At 32.3% G+C, this 17,587-nt stretch overlaps 1 protein-coding gene and 1 long non-coding RNA gene across 4 annotated transcripts; both read right to left on the bottom strand.

Moving 5' to 3' along the window:
• Positions 1–2,992: 2,992 nt before the first annotated feature.
• On the bottom strand, positions 2,993–9,927 carry LOC8271814. Of its 3 annotated transcripts, none has more exons than XM_015727199.2 (8): positions 9,365–9,927; positions 8,886–8,987; positions 8,258–8,706; positions 7,100–7,285; positions 6,684–6,791; positions 6,379–6,582; positions 4,385–6,297; positions 2,993–3,673 (listed from the first exon to the last, which is right to left on the bottom strand). In XM_015727199.2, exons 2-8 carry the CDS (start codon positions 8,959–8,961, stop codon positions 3,109–3,111), a joined length of 3,501 nt encoding a protein of 1,166 aa, XP_015582685.2. In that variant the 5' UTR covers positions 8,962–8,987; positions 9,365–9,927; the 3' UTR covers positions 2,993–3,108. The 3 variants fall into 3 exon arrangements, with proteins under 3 accessions (XP_015582685.2, XP_002532144.2, XP_015582684.2); XM_002532098.3 differs by having other exon boundaries at positions 9,418–9,926; XM_015727198.2 differs by having other exon boundaries at positions 9,464–9,926.
• A 2,086-nt stretch (positions 9,928–12,013) lies between these two features.
• Positions 12,014–12,839, bottom strand: LOC107262283. The gene is made up of 2 exons (XR_001536169.3): positions 12,584–12,839; positions 12,014–12,335 (listed from the first exon to the last, which is right to left on the bottom strand). It is a non-coding gene; the product is annotated as an uncharacterized LOC107262283 (long non-coding RNA).
• Between the last annotated feature and the right edge of the window lie 4,748 nt (positions 12,840–17,587).

Here is a 17,587-nt window from a genome sequence, read left to right as displayed (position 1 = left end):
ACTTTAAATACAAGTATACAAAAAGCAAACATAATGGTTCAGATGGGAACATGAAATCTGCAATCATAATGTATTTTGCCTTCAAAAAGTAGCAGCAACTAGATGGTTGACAGGAAACCCTACTGAACACAATCACAATCCGCAGAGCACAATTGGAAATATTGACCCACCAAGATAATGCAAAACTTGAACTGGTTACGATTTGAATAATAATAGCCCAGCAAGAAAAATACGATTCCAGCTCAGAATTCTTGATACGAAAATTAAATAACAAAAACTGCACAAACTAAAGGTGCAAGAAAGTGAACCGGCAAACTCAAATCTAAATCAATAAGATTTTCAGAAATCAATTAATCAAACTGACTCGTGCAAAATTCGTTTTAATTGAAAATAGCTTAGTAGTACAATACCAAACCAAGATTACTTAATTTGAGGACTTCCAAACATTGTTCTTCTAATAGTCTTCTAAGAGTTCTGATGTAACGTTTTGTAAATTCAAGCGCTATAACCATGCAACACTCTTTACTTTTCAATCAAGGAGTACGAGATTCATTTAGATAGAGAAAACATTATAACAACAGGAGGGCGTCTTACTCAGACAAAGTACTTTGAAGCCAAATCAATTGAGCCATCTCCTAATGACAAAAGCAATTGCAAGGGCTTTTCTAGACCATGAGCCACACAATGTAGCCAACTATTTACAAAGTAGCCATCTCCCTGTTCACCAGAATCTGAAGGTCTTTGAGAATTGTAGAGCACATTCTGCACTCAGAGCACAGCTAGCACTAATCATCTTGGCTGAAATTAAGAGAGTAGCTTTCAAGCATAAGAACATGGAAACCATTTTTTTGACACAGGATGATTGTTCCTTGAGTGTAGCATATTTGCTCTAAGTTATATGTGATAAAGATTTGTCCAAGGTTTAGAGTTTTCTTTTGAATGGTTGCAGAAAATAAAAGACAGCAAAGTACTGAAGATTCCTTGCAGTTGTTTTAAACAGGGTTAATATCATTTTATGTGGTTTCAACAGGAAAGAGGTTGCTACCATAGAATGTCACATTCACAAGCTAAAGCCTCTATGCAACTCATGGAGATCCATGGCACTTAAAGAGCCAATACCAGACACAAGCTGATTTGGAAACATATGTTGGACAGGATGTGACAGTTTCCACATAGAACTGGAGAAAGACAAATGTGCATATAGCATTGTTCTTCGATCTCCCCCTAGTCGTTATCTTAATATGAAAATCATAGAAATCCTAATGCTAATCACAATGTGTTTTAAAAAGAAAAAAAATCAAATCAAAGACAATTCATTTAGCAATATAATCTTCTAATCAAGTGCAATCATGTATACTTTCACACACAGCTACCTGAAGAATCAAACTTTACCATGATAAGGTGAAAAAAGAAAATACAAAGATCATAAAAGAAAAATATAATGGCTTGTTTATGATGAAAGAAAATTGATTTCATGCAATAACATCAGATGATGACAACTCAGAGGAACATGAACAGCTGATACTCAAGTGCTATGGTTCCTAATTGGCTTCAGATGGTTTACTATGTCAAGTAGAATGTTTCACATGTACCATTTCTTGTAGGGCAAAGTCTATGCTTCTTGTGAAAAAGTTAGAAAATATTACCGCCATGTCCTATATTTTCACAATCTATTTAGACACCATTAATCACCCTTCTACATAGATACCATCTTATATAACTCAATACTCATCTATAGGCAGCATATCACGGCTTCTTTAACAATAACCAAGAGATCTGTAAGAGCTCAAAGGCTACAGCTACTGTGACTTGCTCAGATATTGACCTCTTGTTCATTTATTTACTTGATAATTATTTCTAGATCGGCATTGAGGTTAGGACATGCATCCACTGGAATCACAAAACAAAAATAACAGAAAATTACTAGACCAAACAAAAACAGAAAGACCAGGATGAATATACACAACTCCCACATAGGATAATCAGAAAGTATGGAGCAAATGTATGAAATGATATCTACCACTTCATTTAAACAGAGAAAAGCAGGCTTCCAATTAGCAAAATTTAGAGAAGAAAAGAGAGATGGTAATTTCAGAACTTTCTTGAAAAGAAATAGTCCAAGATCACACCTCATTTGTCAAGGTAACACCAGAGGAACCTGGTTGGCAAATCGTTACATTAGAAACAGCGCCGCTAGCAGATAGAATACAAGTTCAAGTAGCATCATTTTGAGCAAATGGAGAAATTTTCCTGCAACATCCTGCAAAAAATAATGTTGCAGGACTCAATCTGCATAGCGTCGCTTAAGGTCCATAAGAACATCCTTGAAAAAAGTTGCAGTTAGATTAGTAAAATATAGTAACTTCTTAAATCTCTCTAATATTCAAAGTTACCATGTGAGGAATGGAGTCTCTTGCTGTATGTGCACCCTTCAAGGATCAATTGCCATATGTGAGATAAATCTAATGATAAAAAGAATGGAAAGATATAGTTCTCTCTTTTCTCTCTCCAAATTAGAAAAGAAAACATTGTGAAGAAAAAGAAAACAGAGAATAAAACTCCATATGCTTATCTCAAAGGATAATGCCATATATCTAGGGTAGCACAAAGGTATTATATATACTAAATTTTATAAGATAGATGATTATGAACGATAATATTATTCTATCAGGAGGAATAAGAGCTTGAATAGGTATAATATGTACTTTCTACTGAAAAAAGAAAAAGAGCAAATAAAAGCAATTCAAGATATTATAATTTGCTATTAACGAGCTTGTTGTGGAAAAAGAAAAATCAAGAATTTCTCCAACTGTATCTGACTCTCCACTCGAAACAGCATTAATTTCTCTCCTTTATCTATTTAGATATCTATATATAATTAATTAGTACAAATATTGGTTGCCTTCACTTTATCTACATTTCCATCTATTATTAGGCATATGCAAAAGAAGCAGGAAAAGACTTATGGAGACAGAACTAATGACACCAATTATCAGGGGACAATAATTTGAGATCTTTGAATCAAGTGCTCATACATATATTTAAGACTTAAAAGATGTGGTTTTCAACGTTAATAAGTCGTCATGTATTGAAATTCTGTTCTCTACCTTAGCCCTCAACAGGGGATCCCTGTACAGTAAATACAGGTTCGCCATTTAGCGGAAGAAGGCTCCAATAAGAACCTTGATTATCTATTAAACAGCTATGCCACTTGATTCTATAAGAACCTACAGGAAAATTGGAGACATCAAGCAGGCAATTTGAAAATCCTTGCCCTCTATCATTTACCTCAAAACACACAAATCCATATACCTTTCCCTCATCATTATCACTATCATAATCCCTACCGCTTTTACCATTATCTATCTTCTTTTCACGCTCAGTTACATAGCGCAACAACTTTCTGTTCATTGCTATCATACTGGATATTTCCCACGGCTGGTAATCCAAGTGCATCTCCCCTCTGGTTTCTTCACATGATTTAGGCTCCTGAAAAGATGCACTAGAACAGAGAACGCAATACAACTTTGTCATCCGAACTATGAGATCTGACGGCATATTCCTCAATTGAAGACAAAGATTTAATGATAGGTGGAAGCCTGGCAACAAAGTTAGCTCAGTTGGGTTTCTAGTGTCTGCACTAAACGCAAAGAGCTCTGATCCAATGCAAGGCCTGAAAGATCAATGTACATATCGAATATTAGAATGCTGTCATGGCAACACAAGTCATCATACAACAGCACGGGAAGAAATAACCAGGATATAGGAATACATCCATTTGTTTTCTTTTCCATAATTCATTTATCAGGGGGGGCAGAATCTCTTACAGAGGGATATATATATATATACACACACACACACACACCCTAACACATAACAAGTCCTTGAAATACCAATAGGATCAGCACAGTTAACAAAACAATAGATTAAAACTCACATTTCCGGAAAATACCAGCTAAGATATGGGATGGATAATTTTCTGGTCTTATAGGCTCTAGGTGGCAAGGTAGGCCAAAAACAATTGATAAGTTAACAAAAAGAGTGGAAAAGAAAAAATCAATAATTATTTCTTGTTTCACACCATGTATTTTCCAAAATCATAGTTATGTATTTACTTTAAGTTGATAGCATTAAAAATTCACTCCCATGCAATATTTTAATCATTATTATTAAAATTTTCTAAAACTTAATTTTTAAGATTTATAGTTATTAAGAAACAAAAATCTTTTCCTCCACCTTTATATTGTATTGAGAACAAGTTGCATTTACCAAATCCTGTTGTATCAATTGAAGGCAACTCATTGCAATTTATTTTCCGAAAAAAATTCCCAACTAATGCTAGAAAATTAAGAACAGATCATGGAAGGAAAACTGATAAGCATACCTCAACTTAAAGAAATACTTTGGGATTCGAAAAGGAATATTTATCCATTTCATGATGGTCTTCAACACAAGCTGGGAACCACATCGGGCAGTGTGGGACAGAATCTCTTCATTGGGAACACGCTTAGTCTCATTTTGCAGGCCAAGAATGCCAGAAACAGCATATTCACAAAGACTGCGAATCTCTCTTATGTTACCACCAGAATGCACTATTTGATTTCTGGGCCGCAAATGGAAACAATCTTTGGTCCGTCCCCTGAACTCTGAAAGCAAGAACAGCTTTGAACAGGTCCCTTGGTCGATAAACCACAACTGCCCAACTAAATTCTGTATTAGCTCTCCTTGTAAATAATTTCTTGAGCATTCGAGACCACATGTTAAAATTTCATGGTCAGGCAAGTTAGAAATGAAAAGAACAAATCCAGTAATAAAAGCCAGTAGTGAACAACTCAGTGCAAGAGCAGAAATAATTTTTGAACTTCTGCTATCCATGCCAATGAAAGACATGACAATTATATCAATTTCTTCTGTCAAACTCTTCAATTGAAATGATATTTGAGTAATTTGTCTCAAAGAGTTAAGACACTTAATTGTAACAGTTTTCTCAACCTGTCCATTATTGCTACTATATTCCTTGATAAGTGAAATGGTGCCTAAAATTTCAAGCGTATCCACTACAGTTCTTAGGACCTTCGCTCTCAGAGCCAAAAACCATCTCTGGAAACATGATTTTCCCAACATGGCAGTGGATTTCAATATTTCCCCTGACAAACAAAGACCATGATAAGCCTCAACAAGCACTTTAACATAATCAGGCTGATTGATATTCCCAGCAGCATCTCGGGCAATTTCATCAATATTGTCTGCAAAATTAGTGATGCGAGATTCTTTCAACTGTAGCCAATCCACTAGGCTGGACCTGAGATTTGGTAAGAGAAAAAGCTGAATTTTCACCTCAGACTGGGCTAATTGAGATAATCCTTTTAGCCAACAAGAACAGGTATTGGATTGAGCCTTACCTAACAGTTGTTCAAATATAAATGCAGTCGTGACCCATGCTCCCTGATATGCAGCAAACGTCCCAGCTTTGTAAGCATGCCAGTTATCCTTCTGTATAATCATTTTCTCTGCAAGCTCCAGTGAGAAAATTTCATGAGCAACCAAATGGTTACAAAGTGATTTACCCAAATTGCCACCAATACTGCAGGATTCCTCATTCTTGTTGAGCACACAACCCCAGATAATGTGAGAGTGCAACAGTATAGAGTAAATCAGATGTGTATAATGATCGAATAATTTGCAACTCTGCACACGCTCAACTAAAAACTGAACTTCATCAAGAATTTCAGTGGTAATGGTGCCAATTTCATTAAGATTCTCAATGCAACTTGCAAAAAATCTATGAACATTATATACCAGAAGCAACCTAAAGCCAATGCCATTTTGTCCCCTAAAATCAACAAGCTCATCAACCGATGCACCTGCTTGCCTTGTAGCCATTCTGCTGTCAAGTGTATCCATGAGATTTTCAATAAATGATCGAAATTTGTGCAAAACGAACACTCCCAGGTCTGGATCTTCTCCAACCAAACAAAGAAGAAGATTGAGCAGGACTTGAAATTCTTGAAATGCTTTAGAATTATTTTGACAAACATCAAACAACGGTAACACCAGCGAGATGATCCAATTCATAATTGATGAGATGATCTGTTTTGGCAGAGAAAGAAAACAATCCCCATCAGATCCTGTTTTGATTCCTCCCCTGAGCTTTGTTGATAGATCTACTAGAATACGAACTGCTAGGAGGCTCTTTGGCGTTATAGGCAAGTTGGCTGCTTTCTCAATAATGTTCAACAGCTGGGTAAATTCAAGCATGTTGTCACAGGGAAGATCAAGTATTCCATATAAAAGAATCTGCAAGGTTTATGATATGAACCAACAGAATACACATTTAACAATACAAGAAACTTCTTAACTGGATAGTTCAGAAATGACCTTATGTGAAATTTGTAACGCTTCATATTGCATAGTTGATGGAAGTTCAATGTCATCTATGATCCTCAGTAAAATTTTGATAACATGTGAATTGACAGGAGACTGACAAACTCCTTTCACATACATGAAATGAAGGCACCTTAATGCCGTTGCTTGCAGGCGCAAAGTTCTTCCTGAGCTGAGAAAGGACCAAAGGAGGTTCACCTGCATCAGAAAGCAAAAGTTTGCAACATCACATAACAGAACAAGTTTAAGAAGAACAAGCAATATGCACAAAAATCAAAATGGAAGATTGGAGCAGGTACCTGTTCAGAAAGAAGAAAGGTTGATCTGTTAGCAAGTTTTGAGAGAGAAACCAGCACTGCAACCAAAAAATCCTCTTCTGAAGAGCCTGACAGTAGCTTTAGACCTATCTGCAACAACATGGTGGTTACCGCCAAATTATAATCCTATAGGAACAGATACACAAGTAATAAGCACAATAAAATGTTCAAACTGGACTGCTTTTCCAATAGCCTAAATTTCGACAATGTTTATTATAGTGATACTTTTACATAAGACGTACAATTCTTCCAAAACGTGCTTTGTTGGTAACATGTTCAACAATGTCCTCTCAAAAGTAAACCAACACTGCTCCAAACAATTCTTAGAACAACACTCTCTCAAATGCAAGTGTACACGTGTTAGTTTTCCTAAAAAGTGAAGTGTGATAGGAGGATACCTTGTAAGCACTATTTGCAGTAGAATATGAGGATCCCATCTTTGCAATAACCCGTACTCCAGCTAATCTTATGGTCAATGATGTGTCAGGTGAAAGCATGATATTAGGCAGCATCTCCAACACAACATACGCAAAGTCAGCTGCCAATTCACAAAAGCAACTAGCTGCAAATAAAGATGCTTTCACCTGCAGAAAGAAAACAGCAAACACTAAATTTCCATAAAAAATTTGTAGAATTTCCAGCCAGAGAATCTTAATTTGATACCAAAGGGGACTGCAAAGTCCTGTATCAGCATCATTTTTGTGTATTCTAATGCTGCTAATGTTGCATTGCAAAAACTGAAGTGAATCTGAACATCTTTATTGATGCATTTAAGGTAAATCTACAGCAAAATAGACCTCATCACTTGCAAACACAACTTTTTTGTTAACCTATATTTATCAAATGTTAGTATGGCATGAGATGCCCCATATGCTTCAAACTGTCTGGAAGCAACAGATATGACTCAAGCAATAACAGCAGATGATCTCCTTGAATAAAACAGCAAAACGCTGCTGTACTAAAGAAAAGCACAAAGCTTAATATTTTTAATTATTGAAATGATTAAATAACCTAATAAAATAGCTAGCTTTATGTAGAACCCAAAAATAATCCTAACATTATTGAGATTGAAAATTCTAATCTAGGAAAACTCTAAACCAATATTAACTAGGAAACTACTAACCCCCAATACTAAAACAAGATAACAACAACAACAGCAACAACAACAACAACAACAACAACAACAACAACAACAACAATAATAATAATAATAATAATAATATAACTTTTAAATATTCCTAATGAGAAGTAGAAGAAAAACATGAATTTCACAAAAAATAACTAAATCAAAATAATTCCGAAGCTTGTAATTCTCTAACTGCATGCACATATGAAAATCCTCTTGAACAAACAAAACATATGAAACTCCACAGTGATAGAATATAAAGAAAATGCAAAAAAGAACTATCTTAAAATGAGAGATATCTAAGATGCTGCTAAAGATCAATGAGAATGTAACTTAAAATTTAGAAAAAGAATTATTATGATGATACAGCAACAAAAGATCCTGTTGATTGCAAATTCAAAACTTCAAGAAGATGAAACGGAAGCCTCACCTCCAATATCTCAGAGGAAACTAGACTGGAAAGTATTAGGTAACGTATATGAGCGCTGTCTTTTGCAAAATCAGCCCAACAACCAAACAAAACCAAAGCCATTGCTCTTGATTCAACATCTCCAGTATCATAAACAATTTTTACTCTTTTCAAAAGTTCCATGTGGTTGTGTATCCTGTCCTTTGATAAAATGCCTTCATATCGTCTGCCTTTCTTTCCTTTGACATGGTTCCTGAACTCTGACAAGAAAACACTTACAATAGAAAGCCTTGTATCTCTGTCACCCAATCTAAAGACATCAGCAAGTCGTAAAAAAATTGTATTTGCAAAAACCCTATCTTCACCCATAACTAAACCAAATATATGGTACACAGCCATTGTGGGTTTGGGTTCTCTGCTCCACTGCTGCAGTCTTGCCCCAAACTGTTGTATGGCCTTGACAGCTTGACCTGAACAATAACAAACACAGTCATAAAGTTAATAAAATAACTCCAAACCAGTTTTTTCTTTCAGTGAAAACTGTGCAATTTGAATTACTTTGAACTTTGAAGTTCCCAAGCCAGAATCCTCAAAGAAAGCATCCAAGAAATCATTATTCAATAGAGAGATATGTAAAAAGTGCACTAACCTGGCCTTTTGGAGCGCAGGGACTTCTCAAGCTCAATGCTCCATTCCATAGCACAAGCAGCAGATATCCTCTCCATTGCTGCTGCTTCTTATCTATCTCCACCTGAACCAAGAACTCCAATCTCAGGTTTTTTTTGATAATATTTTTTTCAGGCTGAAGAAATTGATTAGCAACTATGAACTTTCCAAACTTGAGAATTAATTAAATAGAATATGTATTTAATTGAGATATTATACATGCTTTATTTCAAACAGGGATTAAAGTTAAAGGTTCACGAGTATGATAAGAATAAAAAAAATTCTAAAACCTATGTATTCTTTATAATAATTGTGTTTTTATTATGAATAAAATCAGGCCTTTTGGATTTCCGTTACTGCCATATTCAGAACTAACACTTCATTATTCCTATTAAAAAAAACAAAAAAAAGATTTCACATAAATCAATCAACCAAATGCAGTACAATAAATCAAAAGTTCACCAGCACTAATTCATTTAACATAGATCAAGCACTTATTATTTAGCCAGCTTTACATTTCTCATTAACAACAACCACTTCATCACCGGAAATCAACTTAACCGGCTCAACAGCTGAGATTGCGGCGGCAGAGGGAATCTCGGAGGAATCACGAAGCAATGACGATTTGAGCAACGCAACTGAGCAACGACAACGGTACCAATTCGGCGTGAACAGAATCAGATGTGACCCAGCTGAGCAATAGTGAGGATGGGGCAGAAGATTTTTTTTTTTTTTTCAGTGAGGAGGAGGGGTGCAAATGAGCCGAGCTTTTCACCGTTGAGGTTCAGCTAGCGGGAGAAAAATTAACTAAGCTCCTCTCGAGCCGAGCTCGAGAAATTCTTATATTCTTGAGCTGGACCAAGGCTCATTTCAAATTTAGCTCATTTTAAATATAATAAATTGAAAATTCGATTTGTAATTAATTTGATATTATATATAAATGAGTTAAACTCAAGTTTGGCTAGTATGATATTTTATAAAAGCGAGCTAAACTCCAGCTCTAATTGTATACAAGCTCGAATCATGCTCATTGAATAAATTTAAATTTACTAAATATATAGTTGTAAATTTTACAGTTATAATTAAATTATATATAAAAATAAAATATGTATTTGAATTTAAAAAACTAAATAATTAAACTAAATTCTTAATTTAAAAAAAAATTGAACAAACTCTATAATAATAAATTAGAAAACAACATTAACAATAGCAAATTAAAATATAATAAATAGTTTTATCTATATTTGAATTAGGAAAAATTCATACTTTACCTGCATTTTTATTTTTCTTACAATTGCTCCTTACATTTTTATTCGTCGACATTGCAACCCTGTACTTTTATTTTTATTAATAATTACCCCTTACACTTGTATTTGTCGCATTGCATTCCTGCACTTTTATTTTTATCAACAATTGCCCCTTATGCTTTTATTCGTCGACATTGCATCCCTCCACTTTTATTTTTATCAATAATTACCCCTTACACTTTTATTCGTCAATATTATTTTCTTGCACTTTTGTTTTTATCAACAATTGCCCCTTACACTTTTATTCGTCGACATTCCATTCCTGCACTTTTATTTTTACCAACGGTTTCCCTTTATTTAATAGTCGCATTAACGGAGACTGTTTTTGTTTATTTAGCTATACACGTGTAAATATACATGTAAAAAAAACGAAAACATTATTTCCCCCTTTTTAAATGTTAAGGCTTTCACCTTCTCCTTACATTTTAGGTATGTAAATAGAATTGGTTGAGAATCCAGTTCTGCTTGAGATCTAAACATCTTCCGTTGTTCTAAATAAGTTTCCTATTCTAGGATTCTTTCTTAGTGACTTGCCAATATAACTCTTTGTGTATAGCTAATGAATGTCGATCAATAAGTTTAGAGTACAACTTAAAGAATGTAAGTTAAAGAATGTCGCCAACCCTAAACCTAAGGTGTCATATTCTATTTATAGTAGTAGGGTTAGAAAACCCTAAAGAAACATATAATATTTAATTATTTCAAAATAAAATCTCTCAATTCAATTTCTACTATTATTATGATATTACATATTCCAATACGCTTGGATACTAATTTCCAATACGCTTGGATACCAATAAAATAAATGAATTCCCAGGGATCCCAAATGAGGGAACTCTAGGAGAGCCCCCGACTCTTTAGCAAGCACTCTCCATCGTGCTCTAGTTGTTTTTTCTTTTTGGGCCTCAACTGGTTACTATGGCCACATTTCTCCTTCCTACAGTTAACAACCCTTTGACGCAAACGAGCATAACACTTGTCTCAAATCATCTTGTCTTAGTTGTATTTATAAGCAAAAGTCATGAGAGATGGCTCTATTATCCCTCCTTTAAGCCTTAGCACCATATTGGTTTTAGATATTGTATTCAGCCAAATGTTTTTCATCTTCAAGTTGCTTTCCAACGAAGATCAACCGCTCGCGGCAGTGGCTAAAGTAATGTTGATGTGAAATTGAAAGTGAATTTGTTTTGAAATTGAAAGCGTGTTTTTCTAGATTATCCTTTGTTCCAACCATTTAAACATCAAAGCCACTAAAAGAACCAAGCAATTGTTGATAAAAACAAAAGTGCAAGAAAATAATATTGACAAATAAAAGTGTAAGGGGTAATTATTGATAAAAATAAAAGTGGAGGGATGCAATGTCGACGAATAAAAGTATAAAGGGCAATTGTTGATAAAAATAAAAGTGCAGGAATGCAATGCCACATATACAAGTGTAAGGGGTAATTATTGATAAAAATAAAAATACAGGGTTGCAATGTCGACGAATAAAAATGTAAGGGGCAATTGTAAGAAAAATAAAAATGCAGGTAAAGTATGAATTTTTCCTAATTCAAATATAGATAAAACTATTTATTATATTTTAATTTGCTATTGTTAATGTTGTTTTCTAATTTATTATTATAGAGTTTGTTCTATTTTTTTAAATTAAAAATTTAGTTTAAATATTTAATTTTTTAAATTTAAATATATATTTTATTTTTGTATATAATTTAATTATAACCGTAAAATTTACTAGTAAGCAGGATTCGAGTTTGTATACAACTAGAGCTGGAGTTTAGCTCGCTTTTATAAAACATCGTACTAGCAAAACTTGAATCTAACTCATTTATATATAATATCAAATTAATTACAAATCGAGTTTTCAATTTATTAAATTTAAAATGAGCTAAATTTGAAATGAGCCTTGGTCCAGCTCAAGAATATAAGAATTTCTCGAGCTCGGCTCGAGAGGAGCTTATTTAATTTTTCTCCCGCTAGCTGAACCTCAACGGTGAAAAGCTCGGCTCATTTGCACACCTCCTCCTCACTGAAAAAAGAAAAAAATCTTCTGCCCCATCCTCACTATTGCTCAGCTGGGTCACACCTGATTCTGTTCACGCCGAATCGGTAATACCATGACAAGACTAAAACTTGAAATCGTTAAACAAAAAAAAATTGAAATAAACAAATATTCGTCAACTAATTTAAAGAACAGAGCAAGGCGTAAGAGTAGCAAATATTTGTTTTTCACGTCACTGGCCTAAGATTCTAGGACATGCTAAGTCCTTTGAAAATAGAAAATTCTAAGAACATCCAAGAGAAAATCAAGAAATCCATGGGACACAGAGAAAAATAGAACAACTACAAGAACAACGGAGCAAAAAAAACTTACCAGAGAATGGTGCGACTCCGTTTAATTGGCGGCAGAGGGATGGGCGATGAAGCTGAGCTAAAAGAAAAAAATGGAAAGTGGAGAGAAGAAGAGTGCGTTTGGTGGTGGGTGGCTGCGTCTGCTACTCTAGAAACGAAACCCTAATATATAAAAAGACGACAAAGAAACTAACGAAGTAATATTATGATTTTAGGAAATAATTATTCAACCTCAAAACTGAATATTTCTAAAACTACCTAATTTAAGTTGGTTTAAGTTAATTCTATTAGATACCATGAACTTATATTGTTTTATCAAGTGTATTTATGTTCTTTTATTTATTCTTTAATTTTTATTTTATCATTTTATTTAAATTAATTTATAATTAAAAAATAAGTTAATAAGATATTAATATTAACTAAACAATAATATTTAAATAGTAATAAGATATTAATATTAACTAAACAATATATTTAAAAGTAACAATGAGATCTTTTAATTAAATATTTTACCATATTTAATTTATTAGTATATTTTATTTATTTTAAAATAATAAAAATTGAATTTTTATGATTAAATATTCTTTAATTAGATTATAATATTTTTTATATTATTTTATAATAATTCCTAGTAATTATATTTAACTCTATAATTTATTTTTTCTTTCTTTTTGTATTAATAATTATTTCTAAATTTCTATCAATAGATATATTGATTTATTCTTAATTTAAACATTTATATAATAATATATAAATCTATAATTTTATTTCATGAAATTTTAAAAAATGGTATATATTTTTTGTAAAGTGCAGGAAATAATATATTTTATTTAAATATAGTATATACTAGACCAAAAATTATTATATATCTTAAAAGGCTAAATGCATATTTGGACACTTGAATTTTGACTATTTAGTTACCTTAATACCTTAATTTTCAATTTAACCTTATAAACATCTTAATTTATATTTTTATAATATTTAAATACTTCTTGACATATAGTTTTATTTAATATGTCCACGTGTATTATGCATAGGTATTCTAATATTACCATTAAATAAAATTCAGGCATTTGTTAGGTTAAAACGATAATTAATAGTGTTTAGTAGATTATAAAAATAAAATTTAGGTGTTTGTTAGGTTAAATTGAAAGTTAAAATGGTAAAGTGACTAAATGATCAAAGTTCATGTGTCTAAATATACATTGCGCCTATCTTGAGAAATATTGTGAATCATAAATGTTACAAATAGCTTACTAATATTATTAATTAAATTTCTATTAAATTATGTATATTTAGTTATTACTAGTAATTTACTAATTTATTTTGTCATAAATTAATCTAAGTAGAATGATAGAACAAAAACTAATAATGAATAAAAGAAAATAAATATCCTTACAACACTATGTTGTTTTGGTATCTAATAAAATTAAATTAAATCAACCTGAAGGGAAAAGGTACATTTTTTCATAACGTTTAGGTCAGGAGCAGATTGACCCCTATTCTATTTTATGGAGCAAATAATATAAAAAAAAATCACCTTTTTTAGTCCTTTTAGCACCTCGTTGAATGAAAGAATAAACTTCTATTACTTGTCAATTTTTTTTAACTTTTCATTATAAGTGGGACTCATGAACAAAATTTTAACTTTTAATTTTTTATTTTTATTAATTTTCTATTACTATCTTCTTTAGTCAAAAATTAAAATAAGTAAAACATTATCACACCAGCCACATTACCTCAATTTTTCACTATTATACAATACATGAAGCTTGGTTCTTTTAGTGGCTTTGATGTTTAAATGGTTGGAACAAAGGATAATCTAGAAAAACTCACTTTCAATTTCACATCAACATTACTTTAGCCACCGCCGCGAGCGGTTGATCTTCGTTGGAAAGCAACTTGAAAAACATTTGGCTGAATACAATATCTAAAAACAATATGGTGCTAAGGCTTAAAGGAGGGATAATAGAGCCATCTCTCATGACTTTTGCTTATAAATACAACTAAGACAAGATGATTTGAGACAAGTGTTATGCTCGTTTGCGTCAAAGGGTTGTTAACTGTAGGAAGAAGAAATGTGGCCATAGTAACCAGTTGAGGCCCAAAAAGAAAAAAAACAACTAGAGCACGATGGAGAGTGATTGCTAAAGAGTCAGGGGCTCTCCTAGAGTTCCCTCATTTGGGATCCCTGAGAATTCATTTATTTTATTGGTATCCAAGCGTATTGGAATATGTAATATCATAATAATAGTAGAAATTGAATTGATAGTTTTTATTTTGAAATAATTAAATATTATATGTTTCTTTAGGGTTTCCTAACCCTACTATTATAAATAGAATATGACACTTTAGGTTTAGGGTTGGCGACATTCTTTAACTTGCATTCTTTAAGTTGTACTCTAAACTTATTGATCGACATTCATTAGCTATACACAAAGAGTTATTTTGGCAAGTCATTAAGAAAGAACCCTAGAATAGGAAACTTATTTAGAACAACGAAAGATGTTTAGATCTCAAGCAGAACTGGATTCTCAACCAATTCTATTTACATACCTAAAATGTAAGGAGAAGGTGAAAGCCTTAACATTTTAAAAGGGGGAAATAATGTATATATATATATATATATATATATATATATATATATATATATATATAATATTATATATATATACATATACATAGTGCATATTAAATCTTAATCAATTCAACATGATGTAAATTTAATTTGTAACATTTATGATTCACAATATTTCTCAAGATAGGCGCAATGTATATTTAGACCCATGAACTTTGATCATTTAGTCACTTTAACATTTTAACTTTCAATTTAACCTAACAAACACCTAAATTTTATTTTTATAATCTACTAAACACTATTAATTATCGTTTTAACCTAACAAATACCTGAATTTTATGTAATGGTAATATTAGAATACCTATGCATAATACACGTGGACATATTAAATAAAACTATATGTCAAGAAGTATTTAAATATTATAAAAATATAAATTAAGATGTTTATAAGAATCATTACATGCACCATACAAAGAATCATTCACCTTTCAGATTGGGGGATGGATTTACACTCATCAAGATCTTTTCCAACTTCCCTCCAAAGAACCTACCCGTCAAGCCTAAACACTTCTTTTAACTATTGGGATTACCAACAAGCTTGGTTTAATACCTTTCTTCTTCAAAACGAAGGACAAAGCCATTCCTGGCTTTTCTACTTCGATACAAGCTCAATCCAAACTTCAAAGATCCCATATTAGTTTAAACAATGGTGGAATTTTTATGGCAATATTCCTGAGACTATAATTCCAGAAGTTCTACCTCTGTTTAACTTATTCAAAGCCCACTATAAACCAAACAAAATAGAAAGACGTTTTCCCCCTTTACTTCTATTTTGTTCAAACTTTTTTCTCCCCTGGGTATGTGTATGGTATTTCCATTTCAATCAAGCAACAGATGGAGAAATCATCCTTGCCAGAAGATTCAAAGTCAAATGGTGGGATAAATTTAACCACCAAGAAAAATTATCACTAAAGTTGGTACAAAATTTCCTTTCAAAGAATAGCTTCTTGCCACCTCCGAAAGAACAGACCACTTTCCTGGTACAGAAGTCCCTTCATTATTCCAAAGCTAGCGGCGGCTCAAACAGAAGAAGATTTCTTACAATTGATCAAACAGTTGTCGGAAACCGCCTCTTTCAAAGGAAAATCGAAAGCTCCATCTTCCTCTTCTAGCACCAGCTTAGCAGCAATAGACCTAGATGGTGACTCGAACGAAGATGACTGTTTTGGGATATTCAAGCCCATCAAATGATACCTCTATAAAGCCCTTGGGTTGAAAACTAGAAATGGCAGCCCAAAATATTTATGTAATGGGCTAAATGCCCAATAATAATAATAAAAAAAAAGAGTCATTGCATAGTAGAATTATTAACCTTACAGCTTCTTATTTACCTATGTCATATCACACTAAACTTAGGCAAGCCAATTTAATAATAAAAAAATAATAACCTAAACCGTACACTTCTAATTATACCCAACTCAAACTTGTCAAACTACACATCATATCCATATGCAAAGAATGAATACTAGATCAATGAAACACAACTGAACACCTGAGTTCAGATACATGTTAAAACATTAACTTAATAATTCAAGAAAATTTACACAATAGCATTCTTTTATTGGCTCTTATATAGAGTAATAACAAAAAACTGAATAGAAAAATAAAAATTTTATAAAAATTAATCAAAGTTGCTAATTCACATGACATATATCCTATTTTCCTTCCGCACACTTAGTTTTGATATTGACCTTAATGTCATTAGCATATATGAAAATAAAGAACAATAAAAGAGAAAATGTTAGAACACTCCCATGGATATTTACAATAGAAAGTAAGCTAAAAACTTGAATTCTAATATTTATCGGTCCAACCTTAGAAGCATACTTAAACACATCATTGATAAATATAAAAGAAAGAAATAATAATAATAATTCAAGTCAATTACATTAACAATAAAAATAAAAAATAAACCTAAAGAAACTAGAAAGATAAAATCTTAAGGTAACTTGATTTATGGTTAATTTACATATAGTTTAGGTTTATTTTATGCCCAAAATCATAATGAATTGATGCAATTTGAGGCAAAAATTACCAATATCACACCTTTCAGTCTCTTTATTATAGGATCAAGCAAAGAAAGAGAAAATCGAAGAAAAATAGAGTTAAAGAAGGGACTAGTAAGAAGAGATAAGAAAGCATCAAGAATTAAATATTTTACATAAACTGTGCAAAATCATGCACAAAGTCTGCACAATCCGGATCACATCAAAGGGGAGCTACAATTTTATAGCACGGTCTATGCAATCTTGTGAAAACAAATTGTACAATCCTAGTTAAAATGAAGAAAAGCTTTTGTTTCGCTGCATATGATCCGTGCAAAATTATGAATAAATTTTGCATAGTCCGTCTTGCTCAGGCTTCAAGTTTTCAAAGGACTTTAGTCAA

This window comes from Ricinus communis, chromosome 4, assembly GCF_019578655.1.
Source record: "Ricinus communis isolate WT05 ecotype wild-type chromosome 4, ASM1957865v1, whole genome shotgun sequence".
NCBI lineage: Eukaryota > Viridiplantae > Streptophyta > Magnoliopsida > Malpighiales > Euphorbiaceae > Ricinus > Ricinus communis.
This window is presented reverse-complemented; position numbering and strand designations above follow the sequence as displayed.